General features: G+C 39.4%; 2 protein-coding genes across 3 annotated transcripts in view; one reads left to right on the forward strand and one right to left on the reverse strand.

Moving 5' to 3' along the window:
- Positions 1 to 12,532, reverse strand: part of METTL25 (methyltransferase like 25) — a 102,757-nt gene extending 90,225 nt beyond the window's left edge. For both annotated transcript variants that reach the window (XM_036018614.1, XM_028532881.2), the window contains exon 1: positions 12,249 to 12,532. In XM_036018614.1, coding sequence (XP_035874507.1) covers positions 12,249 to 12,507 — 259 coding nt within the window. In that variant the 5' untranslated portion in view covers positions 12,508 to 12,532. The remainder of the gene's footprint in view (positions 1 to 12,248) is intronic.
- Positions 12,532 to 20,662, forward strand: CCDC59 (coiled-coil domain containing 59). The gene is made up of 4 exons (XM_028532880.2): positions 12,532 to 12,837; positions 13,787 to 14,099; positions 17,363 to 17,462; positions 19,598 to 20,662. The coding sequence occupies exons 1-4, from the start codon at positions 12,684 to 12,686 to the stop codon at positions 19,757 to 19,759; spliced, it is 729 nt and encodes a 242-aa protein (XP_028388681.1). The 5' UTR covers positions 12,532 to 12,683; the 3' UTR covers positions 19,760 to 20,662.
- The last annotated feature ends 5,190 nt before the right edge of the window (positions 20,663 to 25,852 follow it).

Genomic DNA, 25,852 nt, shown 5'->3' on the forward strand with positions numbered 1-25,852 from the left:
GTGAGAACGCAGACTGGTGTAGCCATTGTAGAAAACAGCATGGAATTTCCTCAAAAAATTGAAAATGGAGCTGCCTTTTGATCCAGTGATTCCACTTCTGGAATATATCCTAAGAATACCAAAACAAGCAATTCAAAAGAATATATGTGCCACTATGTTCATAGCAGCATTATTTATAATATCAAAATCTGGAAACAGCCTAAATATCCACCACGAGATGAGTAGATAAAAAACTGTACATTTACAGGATGGACACGACATGGCAGCAAAAATTAAAGAACTCTTACCTTTTGCTACAGCATGGATGAACCTAGAGTACTTGGCTAAATGAAATAAGCCAGTCAATGAAAGACAAACACCATATAATCTCACTTATATGTGAAATCTAATGAACAAAAAAACTAAAAAAGAAAATAGAAACGGAGGCATAGATACATGGACAGACTTATGGCTGTCAGAGGGGAGGGGTGATGGGGGATTGGATGAAAGAAGGTGAAGGGAGTAGCAAGAGAACAAACAAGGTCTGTCCAGAAGGTATCCAGTACTATGAAAAAAAGAGAGACATTTATTGAAGAAGATATAAATACAAGAAACACTGTACACAGGACAATGGCACCTCAGTCCCCTTTAAAGTAGGCACCTTGGGACCGCATACAGTTCTCCCAATCGCCATCAGCTGCAGTAGTATTTTCCTGAATTTCATCGATGGTCTGAAATTTCTTCCCTTTCACAGGTGACTTTAGTTTTGGGAAAAGCCAGAAGTGACAGGGTGTCAAATCTGGGCTGGAAGAGGCAGAACTGAGTCACTTGGGTGATTTGATGTTTCGCCAAAAAACCCTGCATGAGATGTGATGCATGAGGGGATGCGTTGTCATGATGAAGCAGCCAATCAACAGTTGCCCATCTGCTACCTCCTGAATCATCCAAATAGTGTCTGTGGAGGAATGCTGGAGCTTAGCACAAAATTTGATGCACATTCATTGCTCTACTCACTCAGTCATTTTGAATGTCACAGCCACGCAGTACACATACTCACTCAGCATCTACCACCCCCACTGACTAGTGCAGTGAAATTGTCATTGTTCACTCATGCACATTCCAGTCCTCTCTCCTTGGCTGCCAGGTTACCTCAATATTGTCCAAAACTTTCTCATTATATTAACACTGGCTGGACTTTTTCCAGACCAACCTCATATACGCATGACCCATGGACACAGACAACAGTGTGGGGAATGCCTGCGGGAGGGGGTAGCAGGTAGAGGCAGGCAAAGCAGGGAAAAAGTAGGGACAACTGTAATAGCATAAACAATAAAATAGAATTAAAATACACTCTTATAACATAATGCTCAGTAAGTGTTGGCTGAGTTGAATTAGACATGTTTTCTAAAATAGCAATTTACTTATATTCAGTGCAAATTTAATAACAGTTTAAAGCTTTGGATTCTGTTGACTTTAGGCTTCAAGTCTTTATACTTGCTTTGTAGACGTAAATGCAAAGTGAGGGTCTGACTTGCTGAACTATGAAAATTATAGGTGGGATGTGTTGAATTTTATGAATGCTTAATCTACCTATAATCATATCATTTATGTGAGAAATAAAATAGCATACTGTTTCTTTTAAAAAAATAATTAAATAAATCAATTTATATCACCCCATTATGTGCTATGAAACTTTTTGTCAAAGCTACATTATGTTAATTTATGGTTGCATATAAAATGAAAAAAAATGTTATTTCAACATGTAAACCATGCTCTTAGTAAGAATAAGGTATAATTAACAAAGAATTGACACGTGTCCTTATTGTGCCAATATTAACATTGGACTGAATAAAGTACATGTAAACACTTCAAAAGCAGTTTCACATTTAACTGTTATTTGTAAAAATAAAATTAAATATAAAAATGGGAAATCTAACCACAGTGTTTTAACTCCAGAGACCCTTTCCATCATTTAATTTGAAGACAAATAAATCATACAAAAATCCCAGCAATTTGGAAATTGATTTGCTAAATGAAATATAAACTTGTAAAAAGAAACAATTCAGAGACACCCATTATTCACAAGGTAAAAACTGAATCTGAATAAGGTTAATTTGTTACAACTTGTGACCTGTCTATTGGACATCCTGTCTTATCATTTACAAAGCATGAGGACAGCTAGAGTTCAGTGTGGATTCCAGGAGAATCGGCAATTCCCAGTTAGAACTGTACTGAGAAGCCACATAGGATGTGCTTACTCAGGCCTTTGCCCTTGTTTTTAACTCTGTCTGAGACCATCTTCTAGCACACATTTCCATGGCTCACTCTCTCACTTCCTTCAGGTCTTTGCTCAAATGTCACCATTTCAGTAAAAACTTCTCTGACAATCCTATTTCAAACTGCAACCCCACTCAACTCTTATCCCTCTTTGATCCTTTGTAAATTTTTTAGCACTTACACCATCTGACATAGCAAGTAAAATCCAAAAGCACACAGGTTTTTCTTTATTGCCATACTTCCAGAACAGAGAACAATGCCTGGTTCTCAGGAAGTACTCACTGAGGGAATGAGTAAATGAATCAACAAGAGCTTGGTTTGAATTCTGGTTTTTAGACTGCTTATTCCTCTGTGGCCATGAGCAACTTTTTTATTTGCTTCAATACTTGATTTGTCTATAAAATAGGAGGAAATGCCTATTTTATAATGCTGTTTTAAAGAACATACACATACTTGCACACATATACACACATACAGATGCATGCACACATCTAATGATACACGCAGATGTGACTGTGTGCGTGCACGCATGCACACATAAACAACCTCTGTCGTAACACAGAATCCCAAACAAGTGGCAACCCCCAAATCATGATGTCCAGACAAAGTAACTGAGTCTCCTAACCCTTAGGATTTCATTGGCTTATGAGGTAGAACATACTGAAATATTTAAGCCCAAAACATCATAGAGGCTACTAGAGAAGGCCTTGACACCAAGACCAATACAGATACTCAGTTTCCAAAGGGAAGGCCTGCCAGGAGAAAGGCAGTTTGGAAGACCTCCATCATTAGGATGAAGGCACGACTGCAGCTTGAGATACAACAGAGATGCCCAATGGTCAACACCGAGCACTCTGTTCTAGGCAGAATGAAAGCAAGAACGACTTAGTGTTCCGGAGCCCAGTGGTGGGCAGCACTGGGCTCCGGAATAGAATCAGCGTTAAAGTACAGGAGAGAATTTTAGTACTAATGATGTTTCTTGCTGATTCTGATGTGAAAATTGGCAGGTAGGTTATAATCTTCACTACACCTTAAAGACCTGATGCAGAGTTTCAAGTTTGCATTACTACAATGTTTTAGTTTCCTATGATCGAGAGTCTATTTTCAGGAAAAGAACCAAAACCAAGAGGTAGTAGATTGTCAGAAATTCAACAACTTCAAACTCAATTTAAATTAGAAGTATTTAAGAATTAAGTAACTATTTTCCAAAAAATAAATTTAAAGTTAATAAATCAATGTGTTAGTAAAAAAACAAAACAAAATAAACTCTAGATTGTAAAACTTCAAAAGCTGATGCTACAATTGTGAAGGATAGTTTAAAAGTGATCTATTTCAGTGCAGTAAGTGCTCTGAAGGCAATCCCTTGTTCTTTGCTTGCTCCTACCACAGACAGCTTTGCTCCTTCATTGTAGTTTCTGAACACCACTGTAGGCTCTGCCCGCATGGTGCCTCAGCCATGTCAGTATCTTAGCAACTAACTCCGGGACTGACCTCTCACTGAGAAGACCAGTATTTCTTTTTCTATACATTGACATGGGCCTAGACTTTCAGGCTTTCGAGAATAAAAGAGGCTTTTCAGGTTTTTATTATTGAGGCAAGACACATAAGAGACTTTTTTTGTCCCAGGTAAACTGTAATTTAAGTATAATTAAATTACTAAAAAGGAATTTTGAGAGAATAAAATAAAGTCACAACTCTCCCTTAAAATTGCACTTTTTTTCCATTGTGCATATCGAGTTTAACTTCTTATTAGTCTAAACTCCATTACTTATATTTCAACATTAATACAAATTACATGCCTATCTATTCTGCTGTCTCATTACTAAATTCAGTTATAATCATTCTCCAAGTAAAGGACACATGCAAAAGGAATTTGCAATAAATACACATTTTTCTCTATCTAGCTCCTACTGTACTTCCAACAGATCTTGTCCTTCACTTAATTTTCATAATGATGCACATAACTCATAGAAATCAAATCAGCTTTATTCTTGAGGGGCTATTATTCAAGGTTGTTACTGTATAGAGACTAAACATATCAAATGTCAGCCTAAACTTTAAGTTTAAATTTGCCATTTTGATTTAAATAATCAAATAGGAAGGAAGAATTAAGCTTTAGTAATTGACAATTGGTGCTGATTCCCCTCACAAAGAGAGGAACTACTTCTGCACTTGACTAAAATTAGTTAAACAAATGTTTGAAAATATGAAAATATGTAAACATACCATAATAAGGAGCAAACAGAAGAACACGAAGAATGAGCACAACCTCTTACGCCAAGGTGTATGACCTAAAGGGCCCTGTGAACCACCTAAAGTGGTGTGCAACGTTCTGTGCCTGTTTGTGAGCAGGGGTGCTCCACGTGGGTCACCGCACACTCAACCTCTACAACAGAATGCATTATTTTCCCAAACAGCTGACTTTCCTAATTTTGCTAATAGAATTATTCATTGTTATTCTTCAAGACATTTCCACATTTAAAACCATAGCATTATCTTTAACTCCTCCATTTCTTTGAACTCTATATAAATATCAGTTACCAATAACTACCAATTTTCTTTGTATAATATCTTTTAAAACTATCACTTCCCCTTTATTTATTTATTTATTTAATAGAATTTATTGAGGTGACATCAGTTAAACTATGTAGGTCTCAGGGGTACAATTCTACGATACATCATCTGTATATTGTATTGTGTGTTCACCACCCCAAGTCAAGTCTCCTTCCATGAACATTTATTCCCCTTTATCTTCTTCTACCTCCCCCTACCTCCCTTCCCTCTGGTAATCACCATCGCTCCCCCTCCATTTCCATCTTGCCGCAGGAACATTGTTCATCTCTAGACTAACACTAAGAGATCCTAACCTGGGTCCCCATGGAAGGATGATTCCAAATAAGTTAACAGACCAGTCTCCCAAAACAACATTTTTTATAACCTTATGTTTAGCTACTTATAAATTGATGAATACTTTGCCCTTTTTCCCTTACTGTCCTCAAATATCTTTGGCTCTTTTGCTTACACTCTTCTACTTACCTGGAAGGCCTATATACTCTCTATTTAGCCATATTAAATTCAACAAACATTTAATGAATGAGATTCTACTACTTATTATATACTAGATATGAGAACTCAGACCAGAGAGTCAAAGGCAATATTAATCATGATAACACAATGTGCTGAGTGCTCTAATAAAGGTAGAAATAAAAGAATATGCAGATGACTATTTTGGTTATTAATTTAGGATAATTAGACCTGGGCTTTGAAAGAAGGTGAGAAATAAATGAATGTTTACTAAATAGATGTGGTGGAGAGTTCCAGGCAAGGAGGACTGCATGCACAAAATCAGAGAGGGGGAAAATGCATGGTGTTATCAGGAAACAAGGCAGCTGAAGAATAAGGTATGTGGGTAGAGAAAGAATAGCAAAAGAAGCATTGATAAAGCTATACCACCCCCTCATATTCTCTCCCTTCAACTGTGGTCGAAAACATATCTTAAAAATTGAGAACTGACAACAAATTATTTCAGTCACCTTCATCACTAAAGTTGATCTGGAGTCAGACCACGTAGGAAGTTCAATCATTTATCAACTTGGCTGACCCAATAATGACTTGCCATAGGCTTTTTCATCCCAAGATTCAGGTTGATCTCAGCTCTCAACATGATTGTGGCTTTCAGAGCAGGGACACTTAAGGCATGGAGTCAAAACTTTAAATCATTATTATTTCCATAGGATCTGAGCACTGGAAGCAACCCTAGACATCTTTGAGCCAAATGGCGCATAACTCTTTTCAGTCCTCAGTCTCTTTTGAAAATGAGAAGCAAACTCCTGAAATCACTTTCAAGGGTTACAGGGAAACTGACTGAAGCCCACAAACCAAGAGCCATAACCTCTAGTACTCAAGGGGGCCAGGATGATTACTACAGTTTGCGAAGCTAGGTAGGGGAAGGGGATACACCCCCATAAAGGGAAGTATTTACCACACAGAGATATACAACAAAATGGCCAGATTTTCTGATATTTTTCAAAAGAAGCTGCAAATCCACATTTGTGTGTCAATTCTGAAATGTTTGCTTGAAAATATTAAAAAATGTAAATACGTATTGGTCAGGCAACACACACTTATAAGCCATGTGAGACTAGGAGGTGGCTATTTTTCCACCTCAGTTATTGGAACACCCCAGGCAGTTACTTCTTAGATGAGAAAACTGAGGACTACAGTCAAATATCCTGTGCAAGACAGACAGCTCGTCAGAGTCAGAAGCGGAGAGAAGCAGGTCTTCTGACACTAGCTTCATCTGCCTCTACCTAAGGGGAGCAGAATACAGTGGAGGTGACTAATATTTATTATACCTACTCACTTATTTGAGTAGGTTTGAACATCTATCTCATTTACTATCATACAACCCAGAATTGGGCTTGTATGATTTACATTTTTTTAAACTAAAAAAACTGAGGCTCAAAAGCTTAACTACTTTACACAAGATGAGACAGCACTAAAGCATCAGAGCAAGGATTCAAAACTATCCATGATAACCACAAAACCCATATTCTTTCTGTGTTGCCTCCTGTTTGCTTACGTTAATAGTGGAGGTTCCAGTAGATAGTAGATAAGGTCAGAAGGTGAAGAACTTTGTTTTTCAGAAAATGGGGACCTGTGATGGCTCTTGAACAGAAGAATAACAAGACTAGAACTATGATTTTGACAGATACCTGGAGATTAATTAATCTGAATGAAATATAGAGTCTGAAGGCAAGAACAAAAGCTCAGCCTTATTGCTAAAATTCTGCTGCAAGTTTAAAAAAGGAGGGGGCGAATCTGTTTGCTGTGGGAATAAGAAACAGCAGATCCTTCTCCCACTTGGAAGAAGACTTGGGAAATGATGAGCCTGAGTAACAGGAAGGTTGTTAAGCTGTTTATGGAGGAGGTTACTGAAGTGATGAGATGAAAAAATAAAAGAAACACAAACCCTAGTAGTCATTAAGCCATGTAGGCAAGCTGTTTTTTGTTTGTTTGTTTTTTGGTAAATAAGGGAAAGAATCTAAATTATCATAAACCATGAAGATAGGTTACTATAACTGCAAGGCTAATGATTTGACATAATTTAAACAAACAAACAACAACATAAAATGGATATTCAAGTTTGTTCTGATTGGCTAAACAGAAGTGGAATTTAAGTAGAATGAGGGAAAAAATGCCATAGAGAAGAGTACGCTCCATGAACTTTGTTTTGCTGAGCTTTTTAATACTTGAAAGGTATCGGGTGAGGTGGAGAACAGACGTGGGTTTATACTATTAAAAACTAGAATATAAATTCCAAATCTAAATGGTCTCATCTAAAAAAATAAAAGCACTTTCTATATAACAAACAAAGTATGTTGACAAGTTATCCTGAGTTTCCACAGATTTTATTTGCATGTTTTGCTCAACCTCACTTATAATTGCAATAGTAACCCAGGATAAAATATATAAGGAAAGTGAATAAACAGAAGTCAAATACAATAGGGCTAAACAGATGACACTCATTCTTTCTCTGTTCTCACTTTCTATTTCCAACACGCTTTCTAGCTCCATGTGCCCCAAATTACATGTGAGAGCAATTTCAATGCACCAGTCACCACCATCATCGTCACCAACAAAAACGACATAGGATGGCCAGAAAGAAATTTAATCTATTAAATGCAATAAAAATAATTCAAGAGAAAACTCCACAAAATAATAATCTATTGTGGGCATAGATTTTCTGTATTGTTCAGGTAAAATATGGTAAATTAATCATACACATGCACACATAAAGGAACCTGGCCAGGATTTATCGTTATCTGCTAGAGAAATTGCCTGACCTCTTCAATCTGCCATTATCTGAAGCCTCCATGGACAACTTTAATAGCTTCTATCTTGTCTTTCTGCTTCCTCCCTTACCTTTCAATAACCTCTTCACACAGAAGCCAGAGTCATCTCTTTGAAACATAAATCACATCACACCATCAAGCAAAATCCTTAGAGTGCATGCCATTTCATTCAGAGTAAAAGCCAACCCTCGGTATGGCCTACAAGTCCTACACGAAGTTGCCTCACGCCACCTCTCCAACCTTATCTATTACCAATCTGCCCTGAACAGCTGTGCGGTGCTTCCAGCATACCCAGTATGCTCCAGCTTAGGCACCTGTTCTTCCCTCAGCTTGAACACTCTTCCCTCAGACGGCTGCACGACTGGCTTGCTCACTTTCTTCACGTCTCTGTTCAAATTTTGTCTTGATAGGTAAGATTTCCTGATCATGATCACTGTATCTAAAATAGCATTCCTCTGCACTGCTACCCCTTGTATGTCATGCTTTTCTTTATTGTATCCATGCTACCTAATATTACACAGAGAGTTTACTAAGTCTATACTCTCACTAAACATCAGCTCCACACGGGACTTCGTTGGGTTCAAGACCATAACCGTAAGGCCTAGAACAAGGCCTGGGAGGTAGAAGGTGCTCAATAAACATTAGTCAAATAAATGAGTGGATTAAGTGCTGCTATTTCTTGGGCACAAGCTTAACCCTTTCTATGTATTAACTGATTTAATTTTCATAGTACCCCATCAAGTAGATTCTGTAATTATCCCAAAGAGTTAAAGGCCAAGTTAACAAAGCTTTCAAGTGGGGGAGCCAGGACCTGAATCCAGGTAGCCTGTCTGCAAAGCCCATTGTACCATCTGCTCAGGCTCTTAGCAACATACCACAGACAAGGTGGCTTGAACAACAAATACATTTTCCTTCTCACAGTCCTAGAACCTGAAAGTCCAACATTAAGGTGCTGCCAGAGTTGATCTCTGGTGAAGCCTCTCTCCTGGGCTTATAAGTGGCTGCCTTCTCGCTATATCCTGACATTGTTTTTCTCTATGTGTGCCCTCCTGGTGACTCTTCCTCCTCCTATTGGATTAGGGGCCTCGTTAAAACATTAATTACCTCCTTAAAGAGACCATATCCAGAGACAGTCACATTTAGGCGTTAGAGCTTCAGCGTATAAAATTTGGAGGACACAGTTCAATCCATAACACCCACACTTTATGTCCTTGCAATATAATTATTTTCAACATATTTCCTTTTTATTTTGGAGAATCAAGATTATTTTCAGCTAGATCTTTTTAGTTGAACAGAGAACAACTTTCGGGACTCTGACTGGGCCAGAAGATCACCTGGCAAGAGAAATCTACCGAAATAGCCACACTGAGGATTTTCAGAAAATACTTGGTTTATAAAACACCAAATAATTGTGCCAAACATCTGTTAGTGTACTTCCACACACTGTGCATTAGCTTGTTGCAGCTCTGGGAATTGTGTTTATTTGTAACTCCTATTACAAAACCTTACTCTTTGTGAGTCCCTGATGGAATATTCCTTATAAACATAAATTATAAAAATATATTCTTTTTAACACTATAGGCAGCTGACTGTCTGTAAAAATGAGTATTTTCTATAAAAGAGTTTGAAGGGCCAAAGACATTTCATAGCTGAACAATTGAGCCTAGATTCTACCTTTGTTGGAGAGATACAAAATTGATCAACAGGTTTTCCCAAAAGATGTTAGAAGTTTATTTCTAGCCTAAATAAGTGGTATCATTCATTCATTCATTTAATCACTTGCCAAATATTTACTAACCACTTACTCTGACCAGGCATTATTCCAGGCACTAGGTATACAGCAGTGAACAAAACAATGCTTAGATTCTTGAAAGGGATACAATAAAAATAAAACAAAAAATAAGAATGTGTTAGTGTCACAAAAATATCAGTTTTGATAATCATGACCTTCGGAATTCATTCCTAAATAATTCAGAGTAGACTTTTATCATGGTGGCAAAGAGCTCAGACTCTATGGCCAGATGACCAAAGTTTGAAACTCCATGAAGAGCTGTGCCCTTGGCAAATTAACTTCTCAAGCTGCAATTTCATAACCTGGGAGAAACAGAACCCATCCTGCAAGGCTGATGTATATATTAAAAGAGAAAACGTGCAAGAAAACACTTAATATACTGCAGAGTAAATAATAACTATCAAGTAATCCTATTATTATTATTTAGAATATGTAAGATAATCTAATTCTTCCATTGCATGAAGACAAAGTTAAACCCATATGAAAGTCTTGGGCTTTATATTTTTTAAAAAGGTAGTTTCTTTTCTTTTGTGGGGAAGTGATAGGGGCTTAAGACTTGGGAAAATTTAGCTTAAAGTAAATAGTCATAAATCTAGCAAGTAATGTTGTATGTTAAGTTTTTGTTTCAGTAACTACAGATAAGGCCTATCTTGGCGCCTAAGAGTAAGCAGATGACCTCTTGGAGACGTCTGTACCAGGAAGAAGCAAGCAACTACCCTTCCCCCTTGGAGGCAACTGTTGAATTTCAAAGGCTTTCGCTGACACCTTGTTTGCCCTCCCCCAACCCCCTTATAAAAGATCTGGCTGGGAAAGAGAGTAAGACGGTTTGTTAGGGTATGAACCCGCCATCTTCTCGGATTGCCGGCCATCTGAATAAAGCGCCTATAAAAGATTCAATCACTGTCATTGCTTATTGGATTTGGTAGTGACAGGCAGCCCGAACACCGGTGTCTTTTCTGGTTACAGAAGCTCCTATTCATTCATTCATGTAACAAATATTCATTGAGCATTTAATGCATGCCAGTTATTTTACTAAGTACTGGGAATACATGTATTTATAGGACAAACACAGTCTCTGCTCTTTTGCAGTTTAAGTTGCCATATTATCATAAGTAGTGGATATTGGGAGAGAAAACTGAAAATGTGCCTAAGTTTCCAACAATAAACTGTCACTTGAAAGAAACCAGTATTTACCAAGTCCTATTTTAGGAGACTTCTCTAGTGGTGCTTTGCATTCAGAGAATGATCAATGAATAGCAAGGGCAAGGTTAGAAGCACCTGGAAGCAAAGTAGGAGAAAAAAACAGGAGCTCATTACTGTCCTCCCAACGTTCTACTTCCGAAATATACTAGTCTTGGTTGAATCTAAGTTTCTTGAGGTTAAGAAACTCCATAGCCTACAAAAGTTCAAGGCACATAGTAAATACTTTATAAACAATGTTCAATAAGCTAGAAAATATTCCAGATCTTCACTGCCACCAACCTAGTCCAGGATATAATCATCTCTTTCTTGTATTCAATAGTATTGAAAATCTCTTCTAACTGGCCTCTCGGCTTTGCCCCACTAGTCTATTCTTCAAATAACTATCAGAGTTGTCTTTTCAAATGTAAGTTAGGTTATTATACTGACTAAATGGCTCCAAAGTTTATCACCTTTACCCCCCAAGGCTACCTAGAAAGCCCTGGGCATCCAGCCCCTGCCTACCTCCCAGACCTCTACACGGACGCTGCTCCGCACCTGGTTCCAGCCTCTACCAGGACCTGTCAGGCCTGCCCTTTACAGCCTCAGGGCCTCTGCAATCCCCAGGGCCTGAAATCCCTTCCTGTGGCTCAATTTGGGCTGGCGCCTTCTCACACTCCCGACCACCTAAGTTAAAGTAGCCTTCTCGCACAATTGCTATCTTATTTGCCTGTTTTCATTTTCTTCTTGTTCCATTATCATCATTTGAAATTATCCTGATGTCTTAAGTGTTGATTTACCTTCGTTCGTATTTCCATAAGGAACCTATAAGCACTATGAGAACACTGTTCTTGTTTCCTCCCAGTCAAAAAATATTGCTGAATTACTAAATGAATGAAAGCCCTTGTCTGTTTCTAGTTCTCTTCAAACAGTTCTCTTCAAACTGTGGAAATACACAAGCACCCAGGAACGAAAGTTGAGATCCCCAGACAGTGTGTCCGCACCACCCCTCCGATAATCTGATCCCCGTCTCCACTTTCCGCTAGGGCTAGCCTCGCGGCCCGGCCCCGCGGCTCACACAGTACTGCTCGGTTTCCGCTAGAGGGCAGGATTGGCGGCTCCCGACCACCTCCGTCTCCCAGTCGGTCCTCCCACCCTCCCTGCACCTGATTCCTTCCCGGCTTCCATCAGGGGGCGCGTGTCCGAGGGCCGGGCCAGTGCCTCCCTCGTCGACCTCTTCAGCACTTCCAGCACAGTTTCCGGAGACAGGTCGACCAATTTCTCCCATACGGACTCCGTGTAGAAGTCCACTGTATGTGCACTGGAAATGGGCAGGGCTTTCCTCAGGAACTGCAGCAGCCCCTGCAACTTGGCACGCAGCGTGGACAAGTCCGGGGTCACTGGGAGAGAGCAAAAAGCCTCCATGACGCTCACCCTCCCGAGCTGCAGGTGGCGCAAATGTGGTGGTGAGGCGAAAAAGTAACACAAGCCCGGTAAATAGAGCTCGGATCTACACTGGAGTTGGGCGATTGATTGCTTCGGCCTGATGACGTATTTTGACAGCGCCCGTGGTGGCTTTCTGGCGACGGCGTCGGTGTGCAATGGCGCCAGTGAGGCCTGCTGCGAGGGGGCGGAAGGGAAGTTTTGGGACGCAGGACGAAGGAATTTCTGCGGTCGGATTCAAGAATAAGAACGTGAAACAGAAGACGTGGCGACCTAACCATCGGCAGCCCTTCGTGGGGAGCGTTCGCGAGGGTATGTAAGAAGGCAGTCATTCAAGTCTTCAGGCTTGTGAAGTCTTAAAATACGAGGCGTGCGGGGGCAGGACGCAGGATTTAGGAACTAGATCCGACCCTGTTTGGGGCAGACGGAATCATTCCTAAACCAGCTGAGTACGTGGGTGTCCTGGCTCTGGGTGGGAGGACGAGGTAGTTTTGCTAGCGTTTTATCTTTAAACATTTTTCCCGACTTATCCGGTTCTTGATCAGGGCTCTTCCTCTACAGTTCACGAAACCGTAAGCAGAGAGCATCTACGGGTCCATCTGTGCATGTATTCTGGAAAAGGATAGAGAATAGGATAGGGCCAAAAATCTGCCCTGTACCCTTGCTGATTACAAATAACCCAGAGCTCTCCAGTCTTTATTGGTCATTCTTTCCTTCGCTTTAGCTTGTGTTTGTCACTTTGTCTTGTCCGTGAGTTTCCTCAGATCTCGTTTGGAACGTATAGACATTAGTAAGTTCAGCTAGCTGTTTAGACAGTCATACACCATCTTCTCTCTTTTGTGTTGAGTTACTTTTAAAAATAGGGCGTGTAGTAGTTCCTCTAATAAAGAAAAAAGCTGTGATGTGTGTTTTTTTCCCTTAAGTATTGATTGAAGACCTAGATTAAGTCTTGTAGATAATTTAATGAATTGTTTTCATTTGTGAGTTCAATAAACGAGTTGTGCAACACCGTAGTTATATTACCTTACTTGAGATTCTTACTTGAAGTGACTGTGCGACTGTTTCCTGCTCTTTTTGCAGAGAACCACCTTACTGTTCACTCCGTTAGCTTAAACTTGTGTCTTGCAGAAATCTCTCAAAGCAAAACAGTCATTGTAGCATCTGAATGTGATGGTGAAAAAGGTTTTCCGTCTAAAATTAACAGCTACATTCATACAACTTATTTTCTGAGGAGGTAATTGATTGTTATTCTTAAATGTAGGACAAGGTTTTGCATTTCGAAGAAAATTGAAGATTCAGCAAAATTACAAGAAATTGCTATGGAGGGAAAAGAAGGCTCAAACTTCACAGGATTCCCAATTCACAGATCGATATCCAGATCATCTGAAACATCTCTATTTAGCTGAAGAGAAAAGACTCAGGAAGCAACTTAGGAAAGTTAACCAGCCTTTGCTAAAACAAATTAATCAGGCTTTGCCAGCAGAACAGTGTAACGTTGACCCGGCTTTATCAGAAGAACATGGTAGCATTGACCAGCCTCAACTAGAAGAACAATGTAAAGAAGAAAGGGTAAAGTATGTATTATTTTGAAATCCTTTGTTTTAAATTTAAGTACTGTTTTATGAAAGAAATTATAGGGCAATTTATGTAGAAATTAGAATTGTCGTTTGAGGCATCTTGGAAGTATAATTAGGTGAAAATTTTTTCGTGGAGGTTTTCTGTTTATCTTAAATGATCAAATTAGGCTAGGTTAGTTTAATTGGAGAAGTAATGGAATGGGAATGAAAATATCTGGGTTTTAGATTTAGCCTCTCAAGTACATTTAACCTATTTGTGGTTAATGCTTGTTGTTAATAAATGTTTTTTAAAATATTTTTTTAGAGGTATAGTGTGGTGGTTAACAATGTGGATGGATGGACTCAAGAGATGGACTTAGCATGCTGGTACCCACTGTCCTCTTCTCTAAAATGGAAAAGATAATAAGTAATTCAGAGTTGCCATCTTGTACCTCATCAGGGGGGATCATTCACAGACTCTATGGTGTCTCTGGCCTATCGTGACTAGCTGAGCTTATTTGTTATAAGGTACTTTAAAAAGTGTATGGTACATGGGAAGCGCTATATGAGGGCTGGCGGCTGCTGCTGCTACTGCTATTATCAACCCAGGTTATTTTTTTCCCCTAGAGGATGTTGACTTAGTCTCAGTTAAAACAGAAATGGCATAACTCCCTAACGCTTTGTTTTTATAAGTGCTGCCTTTAAAGCTTTCTCCGCATCTATCCCACTGTTAAAAAAAAAAATGCTAAAATCCAAACTTGCAAAGAAGCCAGGTGTTATTTGGGACCATAACTTTTTTAAAAGTTGTATTTATTGATTTTAGAGGGAGACAGGAAAGGGGGGAGAAAGAAAGACAGAGAGGCATTGATTTGTTGTTCCACTTATTTATGCACTCATTGATCACTGCTTGTATGTGCCCTGACCAGAGATCAAACTCACAACCCTGGCTTACTGGGATGACACTCTAACCAACTGAGCTACCTAGCCAGGGTGGCACCATACCTTTTACTTCACTAAAATTCTGTCTTTTAAAATTGTGAGCTATTTGTGCTAAATGTAATAGGAACTGGGACACCAGGAAAAAGTATACTTGGGCATGAAGACAGAGACACTAAAAACTCAGTTTTTCAGTAGGTTTGTCCATCATATTATTGAGTAATGGCAGAAAATTAATAATAAATCTCAGGCAGAAAATTAGCGCTAGAAATGTAGGAATAAATCATTTCCAGTGTTAATTGAAGTGAGGAGGGTTTAATCATGACACAAGATTCTGATCTTCTTAGGTGAAAATAACATTTTTAAAGATTTATTTCAAAGTGAAAGTGGAGAAAAGTTGTCATTAGAGTTCGGTAGAACTGCCTTAAATGGAAAAAGAGGGAAATACAGTGACAGCTAGGTCAGTATAGAATTGTGCAAGGTAGAGGATTAGTCAGCTCTCTAATACTTCAAATCCAAGAAAAACAAGACTGAGAACAGGTCTTTGTATTTGTGGTCCTACCAGTTGTTAGTGACCTTGGAGAGAAGATTTTCAATAGATAACCCTGATGAAGTTTTTACCCTTACATGTAGCATCATCCAAAGCCATGGTCATGGATATGACTATCCAAGAAGAATGTGGAGACCAAACAACAGTTGGGGAAAAACCTGGAGTTAAAAGAGAAAGAGGCTCCAGCATGACACACTGAGAAGGGGCAGTTAGGATCAGGAGAACAGAATGTCACCAGAACTAAGGGAATGGAATTTTCAAAAGTAGTGAATAGTCAGTTGAGACTGGAAAGTGCCTGTTGAGTTGATCATCGTGTTTGGCTGGAAGGTCATCACTGTTTTGGCATGGGTGCTTTGATTGCAGTGTGAGAGCAGAAATAAGGTTGCAGAGTTAAGAAGTGAATATGAAGTGACTTTCGTAGTCTATTCGCTGTTCTTTCTGGACACTTGACTATGAATGGGTAGGGAATGGGGGATTGTTAGAGAGGATCTAGAGATTGGTGATGGGTAATTTATATATTTGTTTACTTTAAGAAGGTAACTGCTGAAATATTTTATACTCTGTTATGGAGTTGGTGTAGTGAAAAGTTGAGAGACAGGAAAAATGAAGATTATTAATGAATCAGGTAGCCTGAGGAATGGAGTCTGGGCCTAAGTAGTTGAATTAGTAGCAGCAGGGTGGTGATGCGGACACTGGCCCACAGTGTCCCTGGCGTTGTGGATGAGACGAGACAAGATCACATGGACCACTGAAGTCCTGCGGAGGAAAAGGGACAGCACGGCCACTCTTTCAAGGGGAGAGCACGCCAACCCTTGCCTTGACAAGCTTTTATTGGCTTTCTAATAGCATACATCAAAGAAGGTTTTCATTCATTATGCTTAGGTTTGCTTTAGGTAATTACTTTTCACAGATAACAGGGAAAAGGATGTTACTGGTTACTCCTTCCAGATTAACAAGGAAAAAATGTTGCAAATGCAAGGGAACAAAAAGTGTAATTGGTCTGGTTACACTTCAGTCAATCCTTGGGAGAATTAGCACAGACTTCAGGAAGTTACTTTAAAGGTATGCAGTAAGCATTTGCTGCCTCAACTCAGGGTGAGGGAGTTTTAGCAAGAACAAGTCACAAAGCAGGCTAGCTATAATGCAGGCCTGGCTTCCCACTGGAAAGCTGATCTGTGGGTTTGGCATCCTGCATGCCACCGCATGCTTATGGGCTTTCTCCCGGGGCTGAGCTACAATTGCCATTGACAGGTACATCAGTTCCCTGCAGGGTAGGACACCTTCAGAGGGGTGAGAAGTACTTCAAGATAGAACAGTTCTAAGTGGAAGCGTGGTCACTTTTGACTAAGTGTGTGAAGTGGAGTAGAGATGAAGTGGTCAAAGAACTTTGGATTTAAAATTCATGTACACCCACAATTTCCATTATGTCCATCAATTTAATGCCTTCTTTAGGCTGTTATTCCTGCCATTCATATGCTGGTTTCCTGTTGTTTGTTTAAAAAATTTTTTTTAACATTCTAGGATCTTTCAGATCTTTCTGTATATTCCCTGGTAAAATATTTTTCCAAAAGTCTCCACTTACCACCTTGTAATCTATCTTGAAAGCTGTAACTACACTTTTAATAATGTTATGTATTTTGTTGATAAAATTAATGTCCTCTTTCCCCTCCTCTCTTCCTTTCTATTAAATTGCATTAGTTAGATTTTACTACACAAGTGCTATAGTTGACAAAGTTGTCATAATTTTAGTTATATTGTTTTTAATCATTGTGACTTATTTCTTTATCTTATAAAGCTTTGTTACAATTCCAAAGAAAAATAAAAAGAAAACATCAAATCAAAAAGCACAAGAAGAATATGAACAAATACAAGCTAAGCGTGATGCTAAGAAACAAGTAAGATCTTTAAAAATATTTAGATTCATTTTTCCTATTTATGCAAAACGTATATAGAGACTGTTTCTGAGCATGGGTCACATAGTATGCCCCTGTAAATATTTGTTTAGTAAATGAATGGCATGAGCAGAATTGGAGAATTTCAACATATTCAAATTCCTTGATTACTTATATTATCCTAGAGAGGTGGTCAAAAATAGGATTTTAAAGATGTTGCTCATAGGTTAATCATATGAGCTTCTAGAATAATAGTTACTAAAGGTTTGTTCCAGGAGCTTGCACTTTTAACGAGAAACTCAAGAAATTCTCATGTGTAATAAAATTTGAGAACCACTGACATGAGAAAAATACAGATGACTTTCATAATTTTACAGATGATTTTCATAATTTTACATTGAAGCAAGTAAAAGCCAGACAGGAGATGAATAAAAATTTTGTTTTTACTATAAAGAGTTGGTCTTACCAATTAAAAAGCCTACTAGATTAACTTAGAAAAAAGTTACTACTCCCTGTAATCATTAAGAAACCCAAAATTAGAATAGACTTTTCCAATAAGGAAAACAAAATTATCTACTTCAACAAAGTTATCATTATCTATCACTTTAAATTCCCCAAAGATGGCACTGATACATAATTTTTTTTAATGTTTTAGCTTTAGAATTTATGTAATTAAGAAATCTGGAAATTTCACATCTAAAATTTTTATGATTATTCTTACACTGGTGGCAGGCTAAGATGAAGCAGAAACATTTCTCCATTGAAATAGTGGACCTTTGTTTCATAGCTTATTACTTTCTGCCTTTTTTCAGCTGCCCATCTGATTTCTGCCACCTTTGAACATAGTATACCAGAAGTACAGTAAGGACCACTATACTGGAAAAAATTTAATATCCTCAGGTTTCCTTTATATCAGGTTTCCTAGATAAATGTTAGGGCTTTGTAATTATGAAAATTAACAGTCACTTAGATTTCAAATGTTAATAGCCATCATGAGAAATCAAAATTAAGAACATTAATTAAATAAGGACCCATAATCGATGGTAAGATTATTTACTATTTTTTTTTGTTTTACTTTGTGTAGTGAAACTCACCCCATAGGGATAAACTACACTCCAGATACCTAAATTCACAAATAAGTTCCAGCTGTTTGTGTGCTTATTAAAATAAATGAGGTGCCATACCACATGAGAACATAAGTTTAAGTGATAATGGCGTAGCATGATAGAGAATTGCTCAGATTTTGAATTTTTACAAGATCTGGATATGAGACATAACTGTACCAGTTCTTGGTCACATCACTTTCCATATCACTGACCATCACCTCCTTGTCTGTAAGATGAAGATAAAAAGCTAGCATAGAAGTTTTAAAAAATAAAATGTACTATGATGTATATGACAGTACTTGGTTAATTAATAAGTCACCATACAAATTTAAGGCTGTGTCATTTGGGGGCTATATGCATTACAGGGGAAAATTGAAAAACTGTGCACATAATACAGTATTTAAAGACTTTTACTTAACTTTATATTCAATTTAGTAAAAATATTACCATACATTTCAAGTAGTGCTTCTTGGTCTGTACACCATATAACTTTGAAATATTTTTCCTTAAACTCAAATGAACTTGAGTCTTTGTCTCAGCAAATGAAATGAGCATGATAATTCTTAAATGGTTAAAAATCATAATGCCTAGCACAGTGTTTTGCACATATATGGTATGTAGCCAAAAGTTTTTCTGTAATGAAGTCTCTCACATGGCAAAGTAAAAATACCAAATATATTCATGAAATGAAGATTTTAGTTGTATATGGACTAGAAAAACTCTAAAGTCCCTTTTAATTCTTCATTGGGTCTAGTTAAATGATGAAATCATTCATAAAAAATGTCTTCTCTCTTCTGTGCTCTGACTTTATTTGCATACAGATAACTGAAATTGTTTAATAACTTTATGTTATAGTATGTATTATAGTGAAAATGCAAAATGTACACTACTTTTAGTAATGGGTAACACAATATTTTGAAAACTAAAGGAACAAACCTAAAGTGCTTATATGATGATACCTATTTCATTGCAATTTCTGGACTATATCCACTGTTTGTTACTAAAGAAAATTATATATGTTGATAATTTCAGGAATTTGAGAGGAGAAAGCAAGAGAGAGAAGAAGCTCAAAGACTCTACAAAAAGAAGAAAATGGAAGTGTTTAAAATATTGAGCAAAAAAACTAAAAAGGGCCAACCAAACTTAAATTTACAGATGGAGTATCTTCTTAAAAAAATACAAGAACACAATTAAATTGGACATCTTGTTCTCAAAATCAAGGGTTAAAAGATCTGTCTATCAAGGTCCTTTGTATATGTAATATACTTTCTAACAATTCACTACATTTGTCAACATAAACTGGATTGCTTTGCTGTGCTGTGCTATGCTATGCTAGATGTAAAGTATCCAAATATTTTTATTCATATAAAGGAAAATTTTCTCTATGTCCTCTACGTAATATGATTTGCTTGTTACTTATTTGGCCATGAAGAAAAGGTGGCCTGAATAACTGAAAGAACCTTCTATTTGCATTACAGGTTCAAGTGTTCAGTACTTTCATGCCCCATAAAATTCAGATGAAATAAAATGTTTGAAAATAAGGGAGCAGAGCTTTCAATGGAGCATTACCATGAAGGTTTTCAGTTTAGTAATCAACTGTTAACAGTTTTAAAATTCATTTTAGTAATAGAGGCAAAGACTGTCTTGGACTTAACTTATTTTAAAATTAAGCACATGTTACTGGGGAATGGACTTTTTGAAACTTGAGAGCACTGTGCCTGAGTGCTGAAACTGCCTTCTGCCCCCGCCGTTTAACAGTGGGGTCTTCATAAAGCAGAGTTTGGGGTAACAACTCAGAAAGCCTGATGTTTATAAACATTCCAAAACTGTGCATACATAGTTTGTTAGTGTCCGATGCTGAGAGCCCAGCAGTGTCACAGCAAGAATTGAGCTTTCCAGACCCCTTCACCATGTAAGAACACTCACTGGAGCATTCCTGGTCTCTGTCAGTGCACTGGTGAGCTGAGACAAAGTGCTTTAGTACTGCTCCTGCCATCTTGCAGTCTACAAAATGAGAAAGGCTTGACTGTCATTTTAGATAGTTGATTGTACAATGATACTTGTAAAACATTGCATAATAAAGTTTTTAAGATATTAGATACAGCCTGAAATTGCATTAAGGTTTTAGGGAGTCTTTGCATTCTGCTGATCACTCTGCATTTAAAAGTGTAAGAGGAGATGCTGAGGAAGCAATGTACTAAGAAAAGGTAATTCTTTATTGCCTAGAGAAACAGTGCTTAGAAATTTGCAATATGTAATACTACATTTAAAATAAGCAATTCAGGAAACCTACATTTGGCTATACCCTTTCATATCTTTCCACATCTATCATCTTGTCTCACATCTCTGTGCCTTTGCTTATGGTGGTCCCACCACCTGAACCACCACCTTCTCCAGTGTCCCTGCCACTCTCAGTGACCAAATTCCTACTCATTCTTCAAAACTCAACTTGGATGTCCCTTCCTCCAGGGAACCCTGCCTGACTCAACCTCCCTCACCCCCACAACCCTAACTTAAGGCTCATCCCCACTGATCTCACACACCCCATGCATATATTTCTTTTCTTCCTACCCATATTTCAAATAAAATTTCAGTTACTGTGTCTCTCTTCCCTGCTAGACAGGAAGCTGTTTGGGAATAGTGACTGCATTTAGTCATGGTGGCATTCCTAACGGTGATCAGAAAAACCCTGACACAGAAGAGGCTTGAACTGGTATTTCTTGTTCTGCACACTGACCCCTTTACTTTGCCCACTCTAGACCTCCCTTCCTTGAGAAGAAACTGCATGCCCTTGGGCACACCTGCCATGAAATGTTCTCTTCTTTAGAGTGGCTGCTGTGCAGGGCTGCTCAGCAAATGTGGTTTTGTCATCTATACACTCTATTGTCTGTATCAGGAGTTCTGAAACTTTTTAGTCTCAGAAACTTTCTAATCTTACCCGTCATTGAGGACACCAAAAAGCTTTTGTTTATGTGAGTTACATCTATTAGTAGTTAAATTACAAATCAAAACTATGAAATTAGAAAACTATAAAGTCCCTTAAAAGTAACAAGCCCATTACATGCTAATACCAATATTTTTGAAACACAAAACTTAAGTGGCATTATTTTGTATTACGGTTTCTCAGCCTTGGCACTATCAAAAGCTTAGACCAGATAATTCTTTGTTGTGGGCTGGGCTGTGCATTGCCGGGTGTTTAGCAGCATCTCTGGCCTCCACCCAGTAGATGCTGGTAGCACCCCCTCCTCCCAGTTAGGATGGCCAAGCGATTCCTCATCACCTGGGGGGTGGATAAGGACAACATCGCCCTGGTAAGAACCAGTGTTTTATATTTCTGCAAGTCTTTTTAATGTTTTTAATAGAGACAGGTCAATTTTTATTCTGCTTCCACATTCAGTCTGTTGCAATGTGTTGTTTTGACTGATGTATATGAAGAATTATGGCTGTACACAGCTATGTAGTTGGAAAAGGGGAAAATACTCTATTAGCTTTTAAAAATACTTGTGCATAGTCTTCTTTGACACTACAGTGAAACTCAACAAAAAAAAAGTGGTTTCTTAAAGGTTAGTTGTAATGTGGAATCTGAAACCTATTAATGACCTTTTCCTGTTCCGTGACATTAGATATGTTAGTTTATCTTCAACTTTGAAGGGATCATTTCCACTTTTGTAGCATATACATTCCTTGGGAAATGTTTATGGAGCTCTTTTTCATATTGACATATCTCATTATACAATATAAAAGAAAATACATTTGTTACTATTCATTTTATTAGGAAGAAATTAAGTGCTGGAAAGCTATCAAGGTCCCAAAGGCAAATGCAGTTTTTCCAAAATTCAAATTTGCTCAAATTTTGTTGCTGGCAAAAAATACTGTTATTTGTATTTGTTGAAGTGACTGGCCCACTTCTTTTTGACACCAGATACCGACGTCTACATAATCATAGACCATGACTCATTCTTTCAAGTAAGAACAATGCCCCATGTAAAAGTGGCCAGGGCTGCGTCCGCTGCGCGCACACACCCGCATGAGGGCTTTTTCTCCAGATCACCACTTTGACATGCAACCGAAGGGCTTTATGTGCGCTTCCCTTTCTGTTACCGAGAATCTTTCAAAGAGTGTGCTCAGGAGTTCAGATTTAACAAAATTAATGTTTACTGCTTCATCGAGGACAGTCCTAAGTAAAAGTGGCTTTTTCCTTCCGCAAGCCCCTGTGTGGGGAGCATTGGTGGCCAGCCCTGCCTCGTCTGGAGCTCAGGCACAGCCGTCCACCGTCCCTACACTCCCCGCCACCCGTGTCAGCGTTAGTGTCAGCACAGCGACAAAGGCAAATAACACGCTAGCGTTGCTCTCGCTGACCCCTACAGGACTTTGGAGCCAGATGACATTGCTAGTGATGTTTTACTTTCATCACGGCACTAAACTGTGGCAAGCATCGGTCTTGAGAAAACAGCAGCTCCATGTATGTAATGAGCTCATGAACTGTCAAGGAAACCATTGTGGATTCAAAGTTTCGGGCTGGAAGGGCCCTTGGAGATGGTCTACCCCTTCGGTGTACAAATGAGCATGTGTAGGCCCGGCGAGGGGAAGGAACTCGCCCAGAGCCTCACAGCCAGTCCCGGCACAACCAGACCTAGAACCCAGGTCTTCTGATTCCCAGTCCGGTGCTATTTCTCCCATGCTTCACTGATCTTAGGCACTCTGTATAGTGTGTGACACATATCTACCTGCAAAAAGATCTTGTACTCAGTGAACAAGGCTTTCCTATTGGCATATTTAATGTTGGTTTATGCTAGCTTTTGTCCCCCCAACATTCAGGAGGTGGCCTATTTTCTCAAGCTGCTTGACCTGTAATTATTTTAATTGGCTACTTAGGTAAGCCTTTGGGCTCTAACAGTTAGACCTCCAGTAGAATTGGTTAACCAAGAGAACCCTGTGGATTTTCCCACTCAATTAGGCTATACCACAATTTATGATTACTTAAGAACTCCACCTTTCCACCTGCATCTTGGCTCACTTAAACCTCTGGAACATTTTCCATGGGAACTGCCTTAAGTAAGGTGCCTTGAGGTTGCTTATTTCCTTGATCTTAGCCATCACTCTGGTATTTTGTGCCTCAAGGCATTTCAGAAGAAAATTGTGGTCATTTTTCTCTGGCAGTTTAGAATTAGATAGGGTAGATGTGGTTCTCCACATAAATAAGCTGCAGAACACCAAGTCAAATTATTAATGACAGTTGAGAGGAAAACATCTTTCCAGTAACCTGCAATTTTGTTTTTTTAAGAAGAAAGTGCCAGACCTGCTTGGTTTTCACTCCATGGGGCTGAAAACTAGGGATGCTTTCTTTTGGTTGCTTTCAAGCACCATGAAGAGAGGATGTATTGGCAAAATGCAAAAGCACAGAAAATTTTACAAGAGTCTGAAATAGAACTTTAAAATTATTTCTAGCCATGTTTTCCTTGCATTTTCCTGAGTGTTGATCTGAGTGTTAATATCCCGAGTGGTCTCTTCGGTAGCTGCCCTGGGCTGGGGTCCCCCTGTCCAGGGCCAGAGGCTGGGCTGGGAGGCCTCTTCCGGCACCCAAGCACTCGGATCCTTCTACCAGATGCGGGCCCACATCGAGGATTGTGACATGAAGGGCAGCTGTGTGGCCCCAAAGTGGCTTGTTTCACAAACACCCCTGCAGCAGTGCCCCCTCCCCTGGTGTCCCAGATCCCCCAGGCTTAGGGATGGGATCTGTGAGCTTCTGGGACTCTTCCCAGGACTCTTGCCTCACCAGGTGTGGCTTCCCAGGTCAGGCCTCCCAAGATGGTAAAGCTCCGAGGCTGTAAAACTTAATGCTGGGGACCATGAAGGGCAGAGGAGAGTTAGAGCCACAGCCCTGGTCACTTTGGCAAAGTGCTGGCTTCCCTGGAGGATGCTATAGAAATACCTACAGACCTGAGTAGTGAGCATCTCTGGGGAAAGGGCAGGCAGGGGGCAGGGAGATAAGAAAGGTCAATCAGAGGATTGCTCAGCCAGTCCCATATATCAGTTTGTGGAATGGCAGTTTAGTTTGGCTATTTAAAAGGGAAAAAAACAAACAACCACATACCCACTTGTTCAAAGTTTCAACCTGATGGGGAAAGAAGTAAAAACTCCTGGATGGGATCATAATTTAATACAACCAAGGAACATCTCTAGGTCTCCTGAGGTTGGAGGGCCTGGTGCCAGCTCCCAAAGGGTGGCCATTTGCACATGCTGGCTGGGTACTAGGGTCAGCAGGTGAGGGAACTTGTTGGAAATGCAGAATCCTGGGCCAGCCCCAGCAAAGCTTTAGTTTAGAGGTCACCGCTGCTGGGGTTATGAAGTCAAACACCTTTCCTTCTACTGGGACATTCAAGGCTGCACGCTACATGCCAATGTGACCTGGAAGTGGGGTCAAGAACTGGGGAGCACAGAATAAAGGGACATCATCAGACGATGAACTCCCTTCTCTGAGCTTCCACCATGAGGGAGGACCAGGCCTAAACCAGCTCAGCCGGAGGCTGCTGCACCTGTTCTGACTGGTCCCAGAATTGAGCCCTGAGCTTCAGCTGGGTGCTGGGGATCAGCCACTCCAGTGGGTCCATGCACACATCTCATATCAGGTCCTCTGTGATTTGGGTCCTTTGTGCTGGAGTTCACTTAAGTCTGTTTCTCAGGCCCAACACCTAAGTCTGGTCATTCACATCCGCCTGCTCCGGCCATTAAATGTAATCCCAGCCTCTAAAGCAGCATTGTCTTCAGTGCTCGATGTGTGTTGACTCATGCGTTTCTTTTTTCTTTGCTTTTTTCTTTTTATATTGAAGTAACATTGATCAATAACATTGTACAGGATTCAGGTGTACAATTCTATAGCACATGTGTTTCTCAGAAAATGTATGATAGGCTTTTCCAGGTATTAGGAAGCGGTGATACAGTCAGGTGACCTCCGGTCATGGGGGCTTATTGTAAGGAAATGTGAGGAAATAAACTAATGTGAGCAATAATCTATCTCTTAGCCTCATAGGAAATTGAACCATCATGGGAAACCTGAAGGGCCCCAGTCGCTGAACACCAACTCTAACCATGAGTTTGGTCTCTGTATGCCTCTAGCACTTGCCATCTCTTTAGTCTCATCTGGCTCAGTGCCTCCCCGGTGTGCCTTGTGACTTCTTTGCTCTCCTGTCAGTATCTCTAAGTGTCTTCTAACCCCTAGGAGGGAGACTCCTCAGGGCTGGGTCCCCATCAAGGCCACCCTGCTATTTAGTCTCGAGATGTCCACCA

This window comes from Phyllostomus discolor, chromosome 2 (assembly GCF_004126475.2).
Source record: "Phyllostomus discolor isolate MPI-MPIP mPhyDis1 chromosome 2, mPhyDis1.pri.v3, whole genome shotgun sequence".
In the NCBI taxonomy this organism is placed as follows: domain Eukaryota; kingdom Metazoa; phylum Chordata; class Mammalia; order Chiroptera; family Phyllostomidae; genus Phyllostomus; species Phyllostomus discolor.